Raw genomic sequence first — 21,731 nt, forward strand, 5'->3', positions numbered from 1 at the left:
TGAATGAAAGGCAGGAGCAACTCTAGGATGCTGTGAGGGAAGAGCAGACCTGGCATCCAGTGATATCAGACTGGGTTGAACATGTTATGGGTTGAGTTTGTTCTCGGTCCTTGTCCCCACTGCAACAAAGAACTGAAGGGCAGAAACACAGTAGTGAAGCAGAATGAAAGTTTTATTTGAATACACTCCAAGGGAGGACTGGGCTGGAGTCACCATAAACAAAGGCACTAAACTTTTTTGGGGGAGAGTGTTTATCACCACCCCACTAGAAGGCACTTCTTTTGATTGACAGGGTGGAATCATTTGATTTACATCTGTAATTATACACCCATTCCTCTTGGTGCACATCTTTTCCTAAAATGCACACAGAAAAGCCCAGAACAAAATCACAATTTTAATTTAATGAGATTATGAGGAGGTGTGGTTTGGGCAGTTCTTGGCATTGTTCCATTGCACCTGCCTTGGGACCTGTTGGGACCGGTTTGTCCTGGTCCAGACAGGCAAGAAGTTACCTCCCTGCAAAGCGTTCATTGTCTGCTGGTGAGAGCCCTACCTGGGCTGTTTGAGCGGTTTTTCCTTGAACTTAATCTTCCCCAGCTGCTCATGTCTGTCTACTTGATTTTTTTTCTCACATCATCATATACAATTACATGAGCAACATTATGGTTACTAGACTCCCCCCGTTATCAAGTCCCCATCACACACCCCATTACAGTTACTGTCCATCAGTGTCTACTTAATATTCTTAACAGATGAACCAATTTCCATGTGACACATGAGGCATGGCAACTAGGATTCACCCTCCTGTCTGGAGAACCCAACCGGAAAGCCTCTGAGCCTATGGCGTTAGTTAAATTCCCTGATATCTAGCAAGCAGTTTCCTTCCTAGGACAAGATGGCTCTCAGACCAGGGGCTTCAGTAACTCGGGGGTTTGAAAATGCATTAAGCTCTGCTAAAACTCCAGCAAATTCAGTTGACTTCTCATATAAGAGGATCCCTGAGGAAAAGAGGGCCTCAAGTCTGTTGCCAAGAATGTCTTAGAAACTGCTCATTGTTCCAAGCACTTGAAAGCCATAAACTTAGACAAGAAAGTGCACACAGTTCGTAGCCTTACTTCTTTCTAATGAGACATGATTCCCCCATGACTCTGGGAGTTCCCAAAACCCAAATGTCTCTAGACTGTCGCTTCCTCTTTTGTGGACTCCCAGCTGTGGAAAGCTGGAGGCTCTCTGCTGCTGCTTCATTTCCCCTCGCAAACGAGCCAGGCCGTCCTTTGGCGGCCTCGGCCCCCAGATGACTGCGCTGACCGGTGCCCTGGGTTTGGCTGACAGGCTGACTGGAAGCTGCTTTGCAGACACGGGGCCCCGCACAAATGGGTGCCCTTTTTTGGTGGGCCTCACAAGTCACAGCGCTGTCGAGCGGGCGTAACACAGCGTGACTGGCCGCGGCCATCTCCAGGCCTTGCTTCACCTTCCTCGTGACAACGGCCACCCGGACGGACCCGCGTCACCGCGAGCCCGCGGAGGGCGGCGCCTGCACCCGGCCTCGGGAAGTCTGCCCACCCCGGCCCGTGCTCAGATGAGGCGCGCTCGGGCCTGCGTTCCCGCGGCAACGCCAATCCGCCGCCGCCGGGCCGGGACCGAGTCGGCCTGCGCCCGCCGCCGCTCGCCATGCTCCGCCGCCCGCGCCGCCGCCTGCCGCCCGCGCCGCGCCTTCTGTGGCCGCTGCTGCTGCTCCTGCTCCTCCCGGGCGCGCCGGCGCAGCCCGACCCCGGCTCCGCGCGGCCGAAGGAGCAGCCGGGAGAGGCGCGCTCGGGACCGGCCTGGTCGGCCTTGCGCGGCCTGCGGGAGCGGCTGCGGGCGGCCGGTGCCCTCTCGCGGCGGTACTGGGCGCTCTTCAGCTGCCGCGTGTGGCCCGAGGACTGTGAGCACAACGAGACGCCCGCGGGGCCCCTGGGTAAGACGCGGCGGCCCGGCCCGCGCGCGCCGCTGCGGGGAAGTGGGGCACGGCTGTCAAGGCGGTGATTTTTGTTTTGTTTTTGCTTTTGCTGGGTATATTCAAGTTGACTCTGGACAAAATAATTTAGAGGCCCTTGGGGTTGGCTGTAATCAGATGATTTGGGACCCCCAAGCAGATAGGAAGCTGATCATCACCAGCTTGTCTCCCTGCTAGACAGCAAATTCCCTGCAGGCAGGGTCTGGGTTTCCCACACCTCCGTGCTTAAGGTATACAGTCTGAGCATATTCAGCCTTTGCTGGGGCTGCGTCTTTGGCAAGGCCATCTACTCAGAGCCGGAGGTACCCACCCACTCCTGCCCGTTCCCTGGCAAGGCGCGGGACGGCCCAGGGGAGGGCAGCGAGCTGTAGCTCTGCAGGCAGGACGAAGGACCGAAGAACCGCACCGCTGTGTTGCGGGGAGGCAGTGCTGGGCTCCCCCTGGCTCTGTCCCCTGCTCACAGCGCCTCCTTTTCCAGGCTGGGACCTTCCCTTGCTGGGCCAGCAGTACCTGGATATCCTGACCGCGTGGTACTGCAGCTTCCAGGACTGCTGCGGCGGCGGGGACTGCAGGATCTCCAACAACTTCACAGGTTGGGCTTTGGAAGCTCTAAGGGACTGGAGATCTGTGGGGAGGGAGTTCAGGGCAAGTAGCTACGGCACAAGGGACCTTTAATCACCCTGCTGCAATTGGCAGCACACCTCCCTGTCTCCGCCCTGATTCCCAGTAGCTTCTACCTGCGGACCCTGCACCCTCATGGCTGATAGGCAGGTAGGCCTAGTGGAGGACTTTGCGCACATCGGCCACCCTTAGCAGATGTTCTCTGGATTGAATTAAAATGAATAAAATGAAAATATCTCTGTAAAATATTTAGGAGGTCCTGAAACTTCCAGGTGAGAGCAACCTTTTGCGCCTGGGGTGGGAGTCCTCTTCCAGACGGGACTCTGCTAACCATTCTGGGGTGTCTTTAGGACTTTTAGAAAGAGTGATTCCATTCTCTCCCTAAATTCAATCTTCATTTCTCAAACTCTTCAGAAAATTGCCCTTTAAATCCCTTCTACAGGGTCTGCCCAGTGGCTTCTTGTTCTGAGGCCAAACAGAGTGGATCACACCTCAAAGATGTTCCAAGGTCTCTTGGCCATTGCAGAGACTGGGAGGGGACCACACCGTGTGCACCTGTTACCATGGCCTCTTTTCCTGTCCCTAGGCCTAGAGTCAGACCTGAGTGTACGACTGCACGGCCAGCATCTGGCCCAGGAGCTGCTCCTGAGAGCAGTCAGGGGCTACTTAGAGCTGCCCCGGCCAGACAAGGCCCTGGCCCTGTCATTCCATGGCTGGTCAGGCACAGGCAAGAACTTTGTGGCACAGATGCTGGCGGAGAACCTGTACCGGGATGGGCTAAGGAGTGACTGTGTGCAGATGTTCATCGCTACGTTCCACTTTCCTCACCCCAAGTACATGGACCTGTACAAGGTGAGGCTTCAAGAGCCCTAGGAGCAGGTGTCTGTGCTGGGAGGGGGGCCTGGAAACCAGTCTTTCCTTGCAAGGAGGTGGGCCCTTCAGAAGCCTGGGGTATAGGTGTTGGGGGACAGGTGGCCATTTCAACAGAGTCCATAACACAAAGATACCTCCATTCGACATGGATAAGGCCCTGAACATATGGAGGAAAGCCTGATGTTCAAACCTAACTCACCCTGAGCTTTCTCCTTAGCATCCATACATGAGAGTCCAAACATTGAGCTTAAACAGAGAATCCATGTTTATTTTGTTACATAAGTAGTGGAAATGTCACAGGAAATGTAGAACAAGAAAAGCAAAAACTTTATCATAATCTCCCCCCACAAACCCAGCTGCAGTTAGGGTTTTGGTGCACTTCCTTCAAGCCTTTCTCTGATGCTGTTTTATGTCATTGTGATATATTGGACAAAAAATTATATGTCCTTTTTTTTTTAAAGAGGCATATCATATCCTAAGTGATTTTTCCATATCTCCCAAGAACTAGTCATTACAGGCCAGCAGGCAGGTGGACAAAATTTGTCATTGCTGCTCTGCCTTTTGGGGCTTCCGCCTGTCAGATAACGTAGTGTGTAAAATAAGCCAGGCAAGGACCAAAAGCCCAGGACAGTGTGACAGAGATGGCTGCGTGCGCCTTTGCCTTCAGCTCCAGTATTTGGAGTGTGCTAACCCGGAAAGATGGTGCAAGCCTTTGAGGACAGAGATTGCTTGGGTTGCTTTGCAGTTTCAGTGCAGCCCGGACTGTCCTGAGGGCAGGCGGCTGGTTAGCCCAGCCTTCCCAGAAAGACGAGCTGGCTTTTCACTGTGGCATCAGCTTCCCTGCTGTGAAAACAGACATGTATGCACAGTCTTTTCACTTGCACATCCTTTCTCTCTCTCTCACACACACACACACACACACACACACAGGTAACAGGGGACTGGTGTCAAAATCCAGGGAGGCTAGAGGTGTACAGTGAGTGTGGTCTTGGCCAAAGCTCCCCACCTCGGGGCAGCAGCTGGCCCTGTTCTCCTACTGAACCTTGCAGAGCAGCATCTTTGCTGAGGGCTTAGCCCAGAGTGGGGAGCCCCAGTTGGGAGTTGGTCAGGTCCCAGACAGGTCCTCCCTAGGCCCCCCTGAGAGCTCAGCCCAGGCTGGGTGCCTGTGGGCACTGTGCTCCTGGGAGTTCAGGGTCTGTGGCCAGCTCGGGCACTTGTGCCTGTCTCTGCTCCCACTCCCATTTTAGAGCCTGGCTCCTCTCCCTGGGGAGGGTGAGTGGGCTGTTAGCTCTGGGGTGGGACCTCATCCTGGAGGACAGAGAGCAGGGCTGGCAGGCCCTCTTCCTCTCTGCAAGCTGGCTCCACCTAGTTGGTGTCCAGACCTCAGGGTGCCGAAGCAGCACCTGGGAAGCTTTATCCACTGCAGAGGCCTTGCAGAGAGCACCGCCTGTGGGGCCCTCTGGCCTGAGGTGGGTGTGTGCCTCCCACTGCTCCCCCAGGTCCCAGTAGCTCCCTGTATTCTGCACAGGAGCGGCTGACAGGCCAGATAAGAAAGACGCAAGAGAGCTGCCACCAGACCCTGTTCATTTTCGATGAGGCCGAGAAGCTGCATCCGGGGCTGCTGGAGGCCATCAGACCAAACCTGAAATGCCAGGCCCCAGAGGACCACAGGGCCGAGTCCCCGAGAAGCATCTTTCTGTTTCTCAGGTGAGTCTGAGGAACAGTAGACAGGAGGGCTGGGAGAGGGGAAGAAGACCCCTCCGTCGAGGTGCTGTATCCACCAAGCTTTGGAACTGTGTCCTGGTGCAGGAGCTGCCGGGCAAGGGCTGCCCTGCTCTCCTAGGCTACAGAAGTTTATCACAAGGGAAATAGCACAAACTCATGTAGAGAAAACAAAAGCCTATCTGCTCCCATGGTAGCAGGGCCTACCTTAGGTCTTTCTGCTGCAGCCCTGATTCATTAGGGATATTGGTCTGTAATTTTCTTTTTTTATAGTGTCTTTCTCTGGTTTTGGTATCAGGGAGATGCTGGCTTTGTAGAATGAATTTGGAAGCTTTCCTCCCTCTTCAGTTTTTGGAATAGTTTGAGGAGTCGTAATAACTCTTCTTTGAAAGTTTAATAGAATTCTGGGAAGCCATCTGGTCCTGGACTTTTGCTTGGTGGGAGGTGTGATGAATGTGTTTAACTCCTTTTGGGGTCCTGGACTGATTTCAGCGTGTGTGTATGTGAGAGGCGGAGGGGGGTCTTCCCACGCACACGACACTAAACAATTCTTGAACACCAGCAGAGTTTCCAAGAACTCAACACGATTCTGATGCTATCTGTCTGGAGATAACACCAGATTCCACAGGTTAATGGGCTCCGTCCTACAAGTCCATCCTACATCCCCTACTCCAGACGGCGTTCGCAAGCCCCAGGCAGTTAACCTGTGTTACTTTATGTATTTCAGTGCTCCTTTGTTGGGTGTGTAGACATTCACAATTATTTTATCTTCTTTTGGATTGAGCCCTTAATCATTACATAAAGCTCCTCTTTGTCTCTTGTTAGTCTTTGTTTTAAAGTCTATCTTCTCTGATGTCAGTACTGCAACTCCAGATATTTTTTTCATTTCTATTTGCATATATTTTTCTATTCTTTCAGCTTCAGTCTATGTGCGTCTTCAGGTCTGAAGTGAGTCTCTTAAAAGCAGCATATAGCTGGGGGTTTTTATCCATTCAGTCACCTTACGTCTTTTGATTGGAGCATGTAGTCCATTTACATTTAATTATTGATAGGTATGTGCTTATTGCCATTTTATTAAATGTTTTCTCATTGTTTTTGTAGTTCTTTGATTCTTTCTTCTTTTGCTGTCTTTCCTTATGCATGATGACTTTCTTTAGTGTTATGGTCAATTCCTTTCTATTTTTTAGGTATCTTTTATAGGTTTTTGGTTTGTGGTTACCATGGGTTTATATATGACATCTTACATGTATATAGCAATGTGTTAATGGTCACTTTAGTTCAAATGCATTCTAAGAGCACTTCATTTTTTACTCTCTCTCCACATTTTAATATGATGTCCTCTTTTACACCTTTTTCTTGATTCTCTTAACTACGTTTTGGAAGTGGTTGGTTTTACTACTTCTTTTAACTTTCACACATACTTTTAAGTAATCTTCTATCTTTGTTAGGTTTGTTTTTACCTGTGAAATTTTTTTCTTTTTGTAATTTTCTTGCTTCTAGTTACAGCCCTTTCTTTTCCTCTTAAAATAAGTCCCTTTAACATTTCTTGTAAAGCTGGTTTAGTGGTGGTGAACTCCTTTAACTTGTGTTTATCTGGGAAGCTCTTTATGGCTTCTTCGATTCTGAATGATATCCTTGCCAGGTAAAGTATTCTTGGTTGGAGGTTTTTTTTTCTTTCAGCAATTTTAATATATCACACCACTCCCTCTAGCCTGTAGAGTTTCTGCTGAAAATTAGGCTGAAAGCCTTATGGAGTTTCCCTTGTAACATAACTCTTTTGCTTTTCTCTCACTGCTTTTCAGATTCTTTGTCTTTGATCTTTGACATTTTCATTATTATGTGTCTTGGTGTGAACCTCCTTCACTTCATTTTGTCTGAGGCTCTCTGTGCTTTCTGGACCTGGATGTCTGTGTCCTTTCCAGATCAGAAAGCTTTCAGCTATTATCTCTTCAGATCAAGTTTCCACTCCTTTCTCTCTCTCTTCTCCTTTTGGGATGTCTATAATGCAAATGTTTGGATGATTGATACTGTCCCAGACCTCCCTTAACCTACCCTCATTTCTTTTACTTTTTCTTTCTGCTGTTGAGCTTGAGTGCTTTCCATTTCTCTGTCTTCCAAATCACTGATCCATTCATCTGCACCCTCTAATCACTTGCTGTTAACATTGATGTTAACATTTGTTGATTCCATCTAGTTTATTTTTCATTTCATTTAGTGTATTCTTCGTCTCTGATCTCTTCTTTTTTATGTTTTCTTTCTCTTTCTTGAAGTCCTCTCTGAGTTCATCCATTCTTCTCTCAAGTCCAGTGAGCATTTTTATAGCCATTACTTGGAACTCTTTGTCAGGTGGATTACTTAACTGTTTCATTTAGTTCTTTTTCTGAAGTTTTGTCTTGGTCTTTTGTTTCAAGCATATTCCTCTGTCTCCTCATTTTGTTTGACTTGCTTTAAGTGAAAAGCTTGCCCACCTATGTTGATATTTGCAACCCTGCCAGGTAGCACTCATCAATTAATCACTCACCATGTTCCCTGTTTGTTCAACTGTGTGCCCCAGGCTCTGGAAATGTCTTTACAAAAAGTGAGTTTAGAAATCAACTTATCCAACCGTCTTTTTATGAAGGCTCCACCTGGAAAAGTCCTGCTTAAGTTCTATTAAAAGTCAGGTTTGGGTCCCTGTTGTCCCAACTCGAGTGCTTCACAAGCATCTTCTTGCACTCAGTGCAAGAAACCACACCAGTTGCTCACTCCCCCTCACCTCCTGCAGGCCAATACATGCTTGCTAGGGGATTTTCCCCACCTTGGGGTATACTCTGTGAAGGTAGAGAAGGAGGGGGCCTGGTTTTTTATCCAGGCTTACAGAATATGAAGGAGTGAGCCATGGAGGGCCGATCTTGTTTTGTGACAGGGCACAAGACCAGATGGGATTTCGGTGTGTTGATGGGAAGTCCTTCCTAGTCTGTAAGCAGGGCTCGTAGGGCACTACAGTACATGGTAAAGGAGGGCAAGGGGGGCCCTCCCAAGGTGATTTTAAGAGAAAAGTAGATTTTCTGATATGATTTGGTCAGAATCAGGATGAAAGCCAATAAATTCTTCAAATTAACTCTCCTCACCAGGCTTTATATTATGTACCACCTTCTGAAGCAGTCCAGAGGCACAGATCTCTTCCTGCTGTAGTGAATTAGGTGGAGGGTCTAAAAGGCAGAGGAGGCCAAATAAGAAATCACCTTGGTTCCTTAAGCCTTCTCTATCTAAACCCTTTCAGGTGGTGGAAGCAGGGGTTAGGGGTCCAGAGGACCCTCTGAACAATTCCTGCAACTTGAGTCCTTTCCCCTGAGTGGAAGGAAGCCTGGTGGTAGGCTCACTCAGGACTCCGTCTTGCAGGTGCAGGAATCCTTTGACCCTGAGCATGGCACCTTCCCGTTCCTCTGCCTAGTTGCTCCTCTTCCTGTGGTCCAGCCCAGGCTGGTTCTGCCTTGTGCCCACAGCTGACCTTTCCCCAGCTTGGACCACAGTGCTTGGGCACTGACTTTCCTACCCAGTTCTCAGTTTGGAAAACCCTCACCCTCTTCTATGCCAGCATTTCCTAATGTGTCCCAGTTGATCCTTCTTTCTCCAGGCAGACATTTGCTTCATAGTATTTTGGTCATTGACCCACCAGCCCTGCCCTTTCCCCCAGTGACTTGACCTCTGAGGCCACATGGCCACCAGTGAATGAACAGATGGCTGGGATGCAGACAGAGCCTGGGGAGAGAGCCACCAGGGGAAAAGCTGCCATGTGGGCCTACAGTAGCTGGAGATGGCAGCCATCCAGGAGCCTCTGAGTTCCCTGGGAGGAGGACACATACCCCTGACAGGGACATAGGGGTGTGGGCTCTGGTGCAGACCAGCCAGGCTGACATGCTGGCTCAGCACTGCCCCTGCCCTGGGCATCCAGAAAGCAGTTGGTTTTAGGCTGGTGAGATCACCTGAAGTAGTCAGGTATAGATCTTTCTCAACTTATGATGTGTCACATCCTAATAAACTCATCGTATGTAGAAAGTATTAAGTCGACAATGCATTGAATACACCTAACCTACCAAACATCATGCCTTAGCTGGGCCCACTTTAAACCCTCAGAACACTTTTAGCTGGGCAATGGCAGCTGGGTAGTATCATCTGACACAAAGCCAGGTTTTTAACAAAGCATTGACTATCTCATGGAATTTAATAAATTCTGTACTGAAAATGAAAAATAGTGGTTCTGTGGGTACAGTATGGCTGCAAGTGTGTCAGGTGCTCACCCCTGTGATGGTGTGGCTGATTGGGAGCTGTGACTTGCTGCTACCCAGCATCAGGGGAGAGGATGGTGCTGCGCATCGATAGCCCAGGAAAAGGTTCAGTTGCAAGGTATGGCTTCCACTGAATGCACATTGCTTTCACACCACTGAAAAATCTAAGACCATCATAAGTGGGGGTCCATCTGTGTCCTAATGTTGTGGGTTTGAGTCTCTGGGTTGGATTTCTTTTTTTACTATTATTTATTTTTTTAATTTTTAATCTTATTTATTTATTTTGGTATCATTAATCTACAGTTACATGAGGAACATTGTTTACTATAGACTCGCCCCTTCAAGTATTTTTTTAATTTTGTTATCATTAATCTACAATTACATGAGCAACATTATGTTTACTAGACTCCCCCCATCAAGTCCCCACCACATACCCCTTTACAGTCACTGTCCATCAACATAGTAAGATGCTATAGAATCACTACTTGTCTTCTCTGTTGTACAGCCCTCCCCATGCCACCCCCCACTGCATTATGTGTGCTAATCATAATGCCTCTTTTTCCCCCTTATCCCTCCCTTCTCACCTATCCTCCCCAGTCCCTTTTTCTTTGGTAACTGTTAGTCCATTCTTCATTTCTGTGAGTCTGCTGCTGTTTTGTTCCTTCAGGTTTTCTTTGTTCTTATACTCCACATATGAGTGAAATCATTTGGTACTTGTCTTTTTCTGCCTGGCTTGTTTCACTGAGCATAATACCCTCTAGCTCCATCCACATTGTTGCAAATGGTAGGATTTGTTTTCTTTTTATGGCTGAATAATATTCCATTGTGTACATGTACCACATCTTCTTTATCCATTCATCTACTGATAGACACTTAGATTGCTTCCATTTCTTGACTATTGTAAATAGTGCTGTGATAAACATATGCCTTTTTGAAACTGAACTCCTGCATTCTTAGGGTAAATTCCTAGAAGTGGAATTCCTGGGTCAAATGGTATTTCTATTTTTAGTTTTTTGAGGAACCTCCATACTGCTTTCCACAATGGTTGAACTAATTTACATTCCCACTAGCAGTGTAGGAGGATTCCCCTTTCTCCACATCCTTGCCAACATTTGTTGCTGTTTGTCTTTTGGATGGTGACCATCCTTACTGGCGTGAGGTGATATTGTGGTTTTAATTTGCATTTCTCTGATGATTGGTGATGTAGAGCATCTTTTCATGTGCCTGTTGGCCATCTGAATTTCTTCTTTGGAGAAGTGTCTGTTCAGATCCTCTGCCTATTTTTTAATTGGATTATTTGCTTTTTGTTTGTTGACATGTGTGAGCTCTTTGTATATTTTGGATGTCAACCCTTCATCAGATATGTCATTTATGAATATATTCTCCCATACTGTAGGATGTCTTTTGGTTCTATTGATGGTGTCTTTTGCTGTACAGAAACTTTTCAGCTTGATATAGTCCCACTTGTTCATTTTTGCTTTTATTTCCCTTGCCTGGGGAGATATGTTCATGAAGAAGTTGCTCATGTTTATGTCCAAGAGACTTTTGCCTGTTTCTTTCTAAGAGTTTTGTAGTTTCATGACTTACATTCAGGTCTTTGATCCATTTCAAATTTACTTTTGTGTATGGGGTTAGACAATGATCCAGTTTCACTCTCTTACATGCAGCTGTCCAGTTTTGCCAACACCAGCTATTGAAGAGGCTGTCATTTCCCCAATGCATATCCGTGGCTCCTTTATCATATATTAATTTACTGTATATGTTTGGGTTAATATGTGGGCTCTCTATTCTGTTCCAATGGTTCCTTAAGATTACCAGCCTGTGCCAGTAACAAATTGTCTTGATTACTGTGGCTTTGTACTAGAGCTTGAAGTTGGGAAGCAAGATACCCCTGCTTTATTCTTCCTTCTCAGGATTGCTTTGGCTATTCGGGGTCTTTTGTGGTTCCATGTGAATTTTAGAACTATTTGTTCCAGTTCGTTGAAGAATGCTGTTGGTATTTTGATAGGCATTGCATTGAATCTGTAGATTGCTTTAGGCAGGATGGCCATTTTTTTTTGTTATCATTAATCTACAGTTACATGAAGAACACTGTGTTTACTAGGTTTCCCCCTTCACCAAGTCCCCCCCACAAACCCCATTAGTCACTGTCCATCAGTGTAGTAAGATGTTGCAGAATCCCTACTCATCTTCTCTGTGTTGCCCAGCCCTCCCTGTGCCCTCCCCCACTACACATGCTAATTGTAATGCCCCCTTTCTTTTTCCCTGCCCTTAGCCCTCCCTTCCCACCCATCCTCCTCAGTCCCTTTCCCTTTGGCAACTGTTAGTCCATTCTTGGGTTCTGTGATAGGATGGCCATTTTGACAATATTAATTCTTCCTAGCTAAGAGCATGGGATGAGTTTCCATTTGTTAGTGGCCTCTTTAATTTCTCTGAAGAGTGTCTTGTACTTTTCAGTGTATGGGTCTTTCACTTCCTTGGTTAGGTTTATTCCTAGGTATTTTATTCTTTTTGATGCAATTGTGAATGGAATTGTTTTTCTGATTTCTCTTTTCTGCTAGTTCATCATTAGTGTATAGGAAAGCAACAGATTTCTGTGTATTAATTTTGTAGCCTGCAACTTTGCTGAATTCAGATATCAGTTCTAGTAGTTTTGGAGTGCAGTCTTTAGGGTTTTTTATGTACAATATCATGTCATCTGCAAATAGTGACAGTTTGACTTCTTTACCAATCTTTCTTTTGTCTGATTGCTGTGGCTAGGACCTCCAGTACTATGTTGAATAACAGTGGGAAGAGTGGGCATCCCCGTCTTGTTCCCAATCTTAGGTGAAAAGCTTTCAGCTTCTCGCTGTTCAGTATGATGTTGGCTGTGGGTTTGTCATATATGGCCTTTATTATGTTGAGGTACTTGCCCTCTATTCCCATTTTATTGAGAGTTTTTATCATGAATGGATGTTGAATTTTGTCAAATGCTTTTTCAGCATCTATGGAGATGATCATGTGGTTTTTGTCCTTCTTTTTGTTGATGTGGTGGATGATGTTGACGGATTTTCAAATGTTGTACCATCCTTGCATCCCTGAGATGAATCCCACTTGGTCATGGTGTATGATCCTCTTGACATATTTTTGAATGTGGTTTGCTAATATTTTGTTGAGTATTTTTGCATCTGTGTTCATCAGGGATATTGGTCTGTAATTTTCTTTTTTCTTGTGGGGTCTTTGCCTGGTTTTGGTATTAGAGTGATGCTGGTTTCATAGAATGAGTTTGAAAGTATTCCCTCCTCTTCTATTTTTTGGAAAACTTTAAGGAGAATGGGTATTATGTCTTCTCTATATGTCTGATCAAATTCAGTGGTGAATCCATCTGGCCCGAGGGTTTTGTTGTTGGGTAGTTTATGGATTACCGCTTCAATTTCGTTGCTGGTAATTGGTCTGTTTAGATTTTGTGTTTCTTCCTTGGTCAGTCTTGGAAGGTTGTATTTTTCTAGGAAGTTGTCCATTTCTTCTAGGTTTTCCAGCTTGTTAGCATATAGATTTTCATAGTATTCTCTAATAATTCTTTGTATTTCTGTGCAGTCCGTCGTGATTTTTCCTCTCTCATTTCTGATTCTGTTCATGTATGTAGATTCTATTTTTCTCTTAATAAGTCTGGCTAGGGATTTATCTATTTTGTTTATTTTCTCCAAGAACCAGCTCTTGGTTTCACTGATTTTTTTCTATTTTTTATTCTTCTCAATCTTATTTATTTCTTCTCTGATCTTTATTATATCCCTCCTTCTGCTGACTTTGGGCCTCATTTGTTCTTCTTTTTCCAGTTTCAATAACTGTGACTTTATAGACTATTCATTTGGGATTGTTCTTCCTTCTTTAAATAGGCCTGTATTGCTATATACTTTCCTCTAAAAACTGCCTTCGCTGCATCCCACAGAAGTTGGGGTTTTGTGCTGTTGTTGTCATTTGTCTCCATATATTGCTTGATCTCTGTTTCAATTTGGTTATTGATCCATTGATTATTTAGGAGCATGCTGTTAAGCCTCCATGTGTGAACCTTTTTGTTTTCTTTGTAGAATTTATTTCTAGTTTTATACCTTTGTGGTCTGAAAAATTGGTTGGTAGAATTTCAATCTTTTGGAATTTACTGAGGCTCTTTTTGTGGCCTAGTATGTGGTGTATTCTGGAGAATGTTACGTGTGCACTTGAGAAGAATGTGTATCCTGTTGCTTTTGGATGTAGAGTTCTGTAGATGTCTATTAGGACCATCTGTTCTAGTGTGTTGTTCAGTGCCTCTGTGTCCTTACTTATTTTCTGTCTGGTGGATCTGTACTTTGGAGTGAGTGGTGTGTTGAAGTCTCTTGGAATGAATGCATTGCATTGTATTTCCTCCTTTAATTCTGTTAGTATTTGTTTCACATATGTCAGTGCTCCTGTGTTGGGTACATAGATATTTACAATGGTTATATCCTCTTGTTGGACTGCCCCCTTTATCATTATGTAATGTCCTTCTTTATCTCTTGTTACTTTCTTTGTTTTGAAGTCTATTTTGTCTGGTACTAGTACTGCAACACCTGCTTTTTTCTCCCTATTGTTTGCATGAAATATCTTTTTCCATCTCTTCATTTTTAGTCTGTGTGTCTTTGGGTTTGAGGTCTCTTGTAAGCAGCATATAGATGGGTCTTGCTTTTTTATCCATTCTATTACTCTGTCTTTTCATTGGTGCATTCAGTCTATTTACATTTAGGGTGATTATCAATCACATGTACTTACTGCCATTGCAGGCTTTGGATTCGTGGTTACCGAAGGTTCAAGGGTAGCTTCTTTACTATCTAGCTGTCTAACTTAACTCACTCATTAAGCTATTATAAGCACAGTCTGATGATTCTTTATTTATCTCCCTTCTTATTCCTCTTCCTCCATTCTTTATATGTTAGGTGTTTTATTCTGTACTCTTTTGTGTTTCCTTTGACGGCTTTTGTAGATAGTTTATTTTTTTTTTGCCTATAGTTAGTATTTGGTTGGTCTACTTTCTTTGCTGTGCTTTTATTTTCTCTGGTGACATCTATTTAGCCTTAGGAGTGCTCCCATCTAGAGCAGTCCCTTTAAAATATCCTGTAGAGGTGGTGTGTGGGGGCAAATCCCCTCAACTTTTGCTTGTCTGGGAATTGTTTAATCCCTCCTTCAAATTTAAATGATAATCGTGCTGGATACAGTATCCTTGGTTCAAGGCCCTTCTGTTTCATTGCATTAAATATATCATGTCATTCTCTTCTGGCCTGTAAAGTTTCTGTTGAGAAGTCCTATGGTAGCCGAATGGGTTTTCTTTTGTAGGTGATCTTTTTTCTCTCTCTGGCTGCCTTTAATACTCTGTCCTTGTCTTTGATCTTTGCCACTTTAATTACTGTATGTCTTGGTGTTGTCCTCCTTGGGTCCTTTGTGTTGGGAGAGCTGTGGGCTTCCATGGTCTGAGAGACTATTTCCTTCCCCAGCTTGGGGAAATTTTCATCAATTATTTATTCAGAGACACTTTTTATCCCTTTTCCTCTCTCTTCTTCTTCTGGCACCCCTATAATGCAAACATTGTCCCAGTTGGATTGGTCACACAATTCTCTTAAATTTCTTTCATTCCTAAAGATGCTTTTATCTCTGTCTACCTCAGCTTCTCTGTATTCATGCTCTCTGATTTCTAGTCCATTAACAGTCTCCTGCACCTCATCCAGTCTGCTCTCAAGACCTTCTATCGATTGTTTCATTTCTGTTATCTCCCTCCAGACTTCATCCTTTAGCTCTTGCATATTTCTCTGCAGGTCCATCAGCATGGTTATGACTTTCATTTTGAATTCTTTTTCTGGAAGGTTGGTTATATGTATCTCACCAGGCCCTCTCTCTCAGGTTGTCTGAGTGATTTTTGACTGGACCAGATTCTTCTGCCTTTTCGTGCTGATAGAAGTGGTTGCAGGCAGGTGGCGTGTGCATCAGCTGGGAGAACAAACTCTGGGATAATCTCCTGAGCTGCCATGGGCGGGGCATCCTTGGGATTGCCTAGGGCACTGAGGAGGGTCGCCGAAGTGCAGGGTGTGTTCTCCTGTGAGAATGGTGCCCCTTCATGCCTTCCAGACCTTGCTCTGGCTTCCTCTGTCTGTGCCGGGCAGCTGCGCACTTGGAGGAGACTGTGTGGTTGCTGTGGGAGGGGCTGTTCTCCAGCTGCTCCACAGCTGTGGTGGGTCAGCTGGTTTGCTTGCAGCACTGGCCAGGGGGAATGAATGGCCGGCTGCTTATTGCCGTGAGCTTTGGGGCTGCATTACCCCCCATGGGGTTAGGGTGCCTAAAGTTCTTTAAGATTCCCAGCCTGCTGGACTGAGTGTGCTGTGATGATTTTGTCCAGCTGTTAAGCCCTTGTCCCTTTAAACTTTTAAAAAGCACCCACTTTTCTTTTGTCCCAGGGGAGCCAGCTGTGGGGACCCGGTCACAGTCTCCATCTCAGATTTTACTTTTCTGTTTCTCTAAATCCAGTACACCATGCAATGTGTGTTTGTGCTCCTGGGGCAGATTACTAGGGCTGGTTATTTAGCAGTCCTGGGCTTCCACTCCCTCCCCACTCTGAGTCTTTTCCTCTCGTCGGTCAGCTGGTGTGAGGGGAGTGCTCGGGTCCTGCTGGGTTGCGGCTTTGTATGTGAGATGCTCAGTTCTCGCAGGTGTGGATGTAGCCTGGCTGTTGTACTGTATCTTCTGGTCTCTCTTTTAGGGATAGCTGTATTTGTTGTATTTTCAAAATATATATGGTTTAGGGAGGACATTTCTGCCACCCTACTCACGCCGCCATCTTGAGCCCCTTCCAGATTTGATTTCTATAGTGATCTCATGTGTGTGGTGAGGACTTGTGTGTGTGTGAAAGAAAAGCACAGCTGATTCACCTGCTGATGTAAAAAAGTCACACTGGCGTAAGGCCAGCAGTTTAATCTTGAACCTGCCACTTAAAGTAAGGTCTAGTGACTTCACTGACCTGCCCTGTGGTGGCAGAAGGGACGAGGTGCAGTTGAAGCAGGGAGTGTCATGCGCAGGCGGGAGTGCCCAACCCTCAGAGCCCATTCTTCATCTGGGCCGGAGGAATCTGGGGTCCCACGGGCTGGGTACCAGAAAACTTACAGTGACCATTTCACCCACTTCTACCAAGTGTAGAAGGCTCCAGGAATGGGGTTGTGGGGCAGGACGGGGAATGGAACATAGAACTCTGTCCTCTTCTCATCAAGCTATAAAGTGAAGATGGTAATTAAGCCTGTTCTCACTGGGCTGTCATCAGGAGAATAAAGAATTTGAAAAATTAAAAGGACTATATAAATGTAAATTGTTTGTTGATTCAAAGGCTGTGTAGCCCAGAACATAGAAAATACTTGTAGGACTGTTTGTTGCTTGACCGTTGAATCTAAGGGGACCTAAGGAAGACATTTAAATTGGTTCACTTCTCTCATTTTACAGATAATAAGACTAAGGCTCACAGAGATTCATGATTATTTTATATCCATTCCTTAGGAAAGACCCGGCAATTAGGGCTGGGATTTGTTATCAGCGTTGTGGAGAGGCCTTTGAGTCCCCTGCCTTTGGAGGCTTGGGGCTGGTGAGATTCCATGTCGGCCTATCCCAGAGCCAGTGGAAAAGACAAGCCTCTGGAGATGCCTTCTGTCCCTTGGGCCCCTCAGAGCTCCCAGCCAGCTGGTGATGTGGGAGGATGTGGAAGGGAACTGAGGGGCTCCAGGAAGGCAACATCTGTCTAACCACGTGATGCTGGTGCCAGAGGAATAGGGGCGGGGGCAGTGGATAGAGAGGGGCCCAGGTTATGTTTTAGTGGGCAAGACAGAGACTGTAACTTGGAGGAAGAAAGACATTGGCTGTGCAAAACGGGAGGAAAAATCCAGAAGGGAGGTAGAGATAGTGTAGACAAAAGTGCAGAGACATCCATTTACTTAATAAACATTTGTTGAGCACCTGGTGTGCATTAAGCACTGTGCAAGGCCTCGGGGTCACATAAACAAACAGACTAAGCTGCTCTCAGGAGAGTTAGTATCAGGTGGCTTTCAGGGTGGAAACGGGAAGGCACCCTAGCCCGTGCTCCGGGGCTGAGGGAGTGAACTCAGCCTGTCTCCCTGTTGCCCTGGAGGCCTGCCCCCCAGCCCTGCTCGTGTATTCCTGCCTTCGCCTCCTGTGAGGAATGCCAGGGATGGCAGCCCCTTGGCGCTGGGGAGGTCTTGCCTCAGCTGATGCAACTGGGGCCCCTTGCATGTGCACCGATGACCTGCCCGGCTGGCCTTCCTGCAGGGGAGGGGCAAGCGTCCCTCCACGCAGGTGTCAGGGGAAGTCTGGCTCAGCAGCTCCTCCCTGCCAGGCTCTCCAGCTGGGCACTCGTGGCCACTGGGAAAACCTGGCCTACGGGAAAGACGCAAGAGATCACTTGGCTGGACATTTGGCAGGCCCGGCTGAGCGCGTGGCAGGGAGGGGCACGCTCAGCCTTCCTTCCCGTCGCAGGAGGCGGCAGGGGGAGACCCACTCTGCTCCTCGGTGCCCAGACCTTTGCCTGGAGCCTGGCACACAGGGCACACCCAGATGCTGTGCAGACGAAGGAGTTACACATTAAATGTGTCTCAGAGAGCTGATCAGAGGCTCCGTGAAGAGAGAACGGAGATTGGCTCGGCGCTCCTGCTGGACTTACACCTGCCTCCCGCTTCCTTCACTTACCTCACACTCCCTACTGTGTGGGCCTGAGGAAGAAGCAGGAGCAGAGCTGGGCTGGTTCAAGGAGCTGGCAGAGGGCCCAGGAGGCTGCAGCCACCTTAGGGGAGATGAGTGTGGTGGGTAAGAGACATACACGCAGGGCTGGGGACGGCAGGGGAGGAAATGCCAGCCCCAGGTCTCTGCCGCCGCCCTCCCAGCTCCCTGTTGGCGGCTCTGAGTCGCTCTCCTTGCCCTTTTCTCCCTCCTCTCTCCAAGCCCGTCCTCTCTCCTGTGCTTCAGGCTCGTCATTGCAGTTGCCTAATGACATCACTGCTCCTACAGAGGTCACAGGCGAGTGCACAACACTGAAAAGTTTAACTCCACACTCCCACCTCCACCCGTCTGCTTAGGGGGTGGGGTTCAGCTCAAGGCAAACGTTTGTTTTCCTTGATGACCTCCTTTCGCTTACTTCTTACATCTGTCAAACACAGAGTTCTGTCCATTGTGCCTCCTAAAGTGATTCTTAAATCCCTTTCTCTTGCCTTCATCACTTCTAAACATGAACTTCTGCAAACAGCTCCCTGACTTGGTTTCTGCAAGCATCCCATGCCTCTTCCATCCAACCTTTGTGGCCTCAGGATGATCGTAGGATATAAAGCTGATCGCTTCACCCCACCACCCTACACTTCCAAGTTCAAAACCCTTCGATAGTTCTCCATGGTCCATGAGCTGAAGTCCATGTGCATGGCAGTCAATGGCGTCCCTGTGCCAGCCTTGGCCTTCCGTCCCATGGCTAGGCTCCTCCACTCCCTCCCAAAGCCCACAAGCCCCCTCAAGTCACCCGTGCCCGGTGACTTCCATACAGAAGACCAGGGAAAGACCCACAGCCCCCACCTCCAGGCTCCCTCACCTAGCACAGCCTCAGCGTGTGTCAGGAGGGAGTAAGCCAGGGAGGTGGGTGGCAGAGCAGGACAGTGTCTTTTCTGTACAGACCCTTGGGTTGTGATCTCCTGGGGGAGGCCCAGGCCCCTCGACCTCCATTCTTCCAGGCACCAGTGCAGTAGCTTCAGGGGTCAAGTTATCCCTTGGAAGCTAAATATGAAAATAATGTGATCTGATAACAGGCTCCCCATCTCTTTCAGTAACCTTGGGGGCAATATCATCAACAAGGTGGTCCTGAATCTGCTTAAGGCTGGATGGTCCCGGGAAGACATTGCAATGGAGCACTTGGAGTCTAGCCTGCAGGCTGAGCTTGTGGAATCCTCAGGTAAGTGCCGGCCGTGTGGACAGTCCACCTGTGGTGAGAGCGCAGCTGGGGTACTGTCTGTGTGCTGGGCTGTGTGCTTAGAAGGCAGGCGGGGCACCCAGGACCACAGAAAGTACACCATTCGGTCACCTCATTGTCAACTTCAGGTGAGCACAAGAGGAGGGCCAAGAAAGCCAAACTCCTTCTCTGAATATGCAAACTGAGAGAAGTTTGTCCCAGCCCTGGAAAGACACGCGGTGGTCTGGGAAGCCTGTGGACTCTGAGAGTCTCTGCAGGAACCCTCGAGCAACCCAGCCTGTGACGGGAGGCAGACCTGTACCCTGTGCTTCCTGCCATCAGATCAAACCAAACCTGGCACTCACAGCCCTGCTCTCCCGCTGCCCTGCAGCGCACGTCCATGGCTGACCATGCGCTCTTTCCCTAAAGGGACAAACAGCTGCAGAGTTCTTGCCGTAAATGTCAGTCAGCCCTCCTGGAGTTGGCGTACAAGATCAAACCTTGCCCAGGCCTTAGTAGCAGGGACATCTTAAAATTCCAGTTGGGTTCAGCCCCAGGTAAGACTCCCCTGTAACTTTGGTCTCCATTTCAGACGGTGCCTTTGGCCACAGCCATCTGGTCAAGGAAAACCTGATTGACTTCTTCGTCCCCTTCCTGCCACTGGAGTACCGTCATGTGAGGCTGTGCGCGCGCGATGCTTTCCTGAGCCAGGAGCTCCCGTATACGGAGGCGGCACTGGATGAAGTCGCCAAGATGGTGGTGTACGTTCCCAAGGAGGAACAACTCTTCTCTTCTCAGGGATGCAAATCTATTTCCCAAAGGATTAAATATTTCCTGCCTTAAGGGCTCCATGAAAACCTCCTGAAGCCACCTGTCTTCCAGTAATGGGACTCAGGGCCTGTCAGCACACTGTCCGGGCCTGTAAGAAGCTGGGCGTGGGGCAGGCTGGCACCCAGCAGTCACTAACACGCAGGGTGTGTAGAAAGAAGGCCTTAAGTCAGAAGCACAGCCAATTCTTAAAATCAACTAAAGTGACTTAAAAGTGCCTTAAAGAGCCACATTCCAAAATGTGGGCCCAGTCGTTGAGAAAGCCATGTGGGAATAAACAAATCCCCAGGGCTTATTAGTGCCTCAGCCCTTGCCTGCAGATGCCTAGACTCGGGCATGGGACCTGCGGCTGCAGGGTCCTCGGTGACAGAAGGGAAAAGGGAGGCTTTGCTTACATGGGCATCTGGGTGGGTTAGCTTTCCAGGTGTTACTCCCAGAGGGAAGCTGAGCAGCTTTTATCTGTGAGCCAGAAGATCAGCAAAGAGCATCAGACTGAAGGAAAAAGTACACAGAATTATTTTTTTAAATCTCGTCATTGTAAGCTAAGACTTACTCTGTTGTGCAGATTAAAAGTGTAAGTCAGGGGCCTTGACATGACCATGCCATATATAAAGATTAAAATTTTGTATTTTTCTAAAACCCTTTGCCTCCTTTTCTTCTGAGCCACGTTCCCGATGCCAGGTGATCCTGATGAGCTCTGGTGGGGCTGGGTGCGCGGGCGCTCTGAGCGGACTGGGTTATTGCTCCGTCTGCCAAATGCAGTTTGCTTTGGGACGACAAAGGTTACATCAACTTCTTACCAAAGAGCTTCCTCAGCATACTGCTTGCATGAGAATGTCATTCCCATGCACCCCGCTTTAAAAACAGTCATTTATGAGGATTGGCCACATGAGAACATGTACTTGTGCCTCTGGACAGACAGGGGGAGCTCATGTTTTTTTCCTGTCCCTTGATTCTTCCCTTCTACACTTCTGGGATTACATACGCGTCTTTTACATTTGTCAGCACCTCGAGTGTTCCCTTAGTTAAAGCCCTGCCCAGCCTGCTCACCTTAAGCCCTGGTAAAGAACACTACGTCTCTCCCGTTAAGACTATTGCACTCCTTTACTCAGCTGCCCCACAGTAACCTGACAACAGGTACCCAATAAACATTCAAATAAATGAATTAAACAGTTTCATACCACTCATTGGACGAAAACTTGTTCTAACACACAAGAAAAGGAGGGGCCAATTTTAGCTGTTGGCTTGGTGTATCCATATGGAGCATCGCAGGGAGAATGTGCAGGCAGCCGAGCCTAGTACATGCCCAGCTCCAAACTCTGTGAGGCCACACTAAGAGGTCAATTGTTAGGTCTCAGGGCCACAGAACAGCTGCCATCCTGTCACCACTGGTCCACCAAGGCGGCCATCATAATAGTATCTGACCCTCTTACACCTGAGGGGCCAGAACAGGCAGACC

The 21,731-nt window shown here is 47.5% G+C and overlaps 1 protein-coding gene across 1 annotated transcript; it reads left to right on the plus strand.

Annotated features, from left to right (window-relative positions):
* Positions 1-1,494: 1,494 nt before the first annotated feature.
* TOR3A (torsin family 3 member A) lies at positions 1,495-21,222 on the plus strand. The gene is made up of 6 exons (XM_017653725.3): positions 1,495-1,957; positions 2,475-2,588; positions 3,204-3,469; positions 5,019-5,197; positions 19,323-19,447; positions 20,037-21,222. Exons 1-6 carry the CDS (start codon positions 1,672-1,674, stop codon positions 20,285-20,287), a joined length of 1,221 nt encoding a protein of 406 aa, XP_017509214.3. The 5' UTR covers positions 1,495-1,671; the 3' UTR covers positions 20,288-21,222.
* The last annotated feature ends 509 nt before the right edge of the window (positions 21,223-21,731 follow it).

The sequence above is a fragment of the Manis javanica genome, chromosome 11 (assembly GCF_040802235.1).
Source record: "Manis javanica isolate MJ-LG chromosome 11, MJ_LKY, whole genome shotgun sequence".
NCBI lineage: Eukaryota > Metazoa > Chordata > Mammalia > Pholidota > Manidae > Manis > Manis javanica.

Excerpts from the sequence above, each read along its gene's own strand:
- TOR3A (XM_017653725.3), top strand. The coding sequence starts at position 1,672 with ATGCTCCGCCGCCCGCGCCGCCGCCTGCCGCCCGCGCCGCGCCTTCTG. Across the intron at positions 5,198-19,322 it reads AGCATCTTTCTGTTTCTCAG|TAACCTTGGGGGCAATATCA; the intron begins GTGAGTCTGAGG and ends CATCTCTTTCAG. Across the intron at positions 19,448-20,036 it reads TGAGCTTGTGGAATCCTCAG|ACGGTGCCTTTGGCCACAGC; the intron begins GTAAGTGCCGGC and ends TCTCCATTTCAG.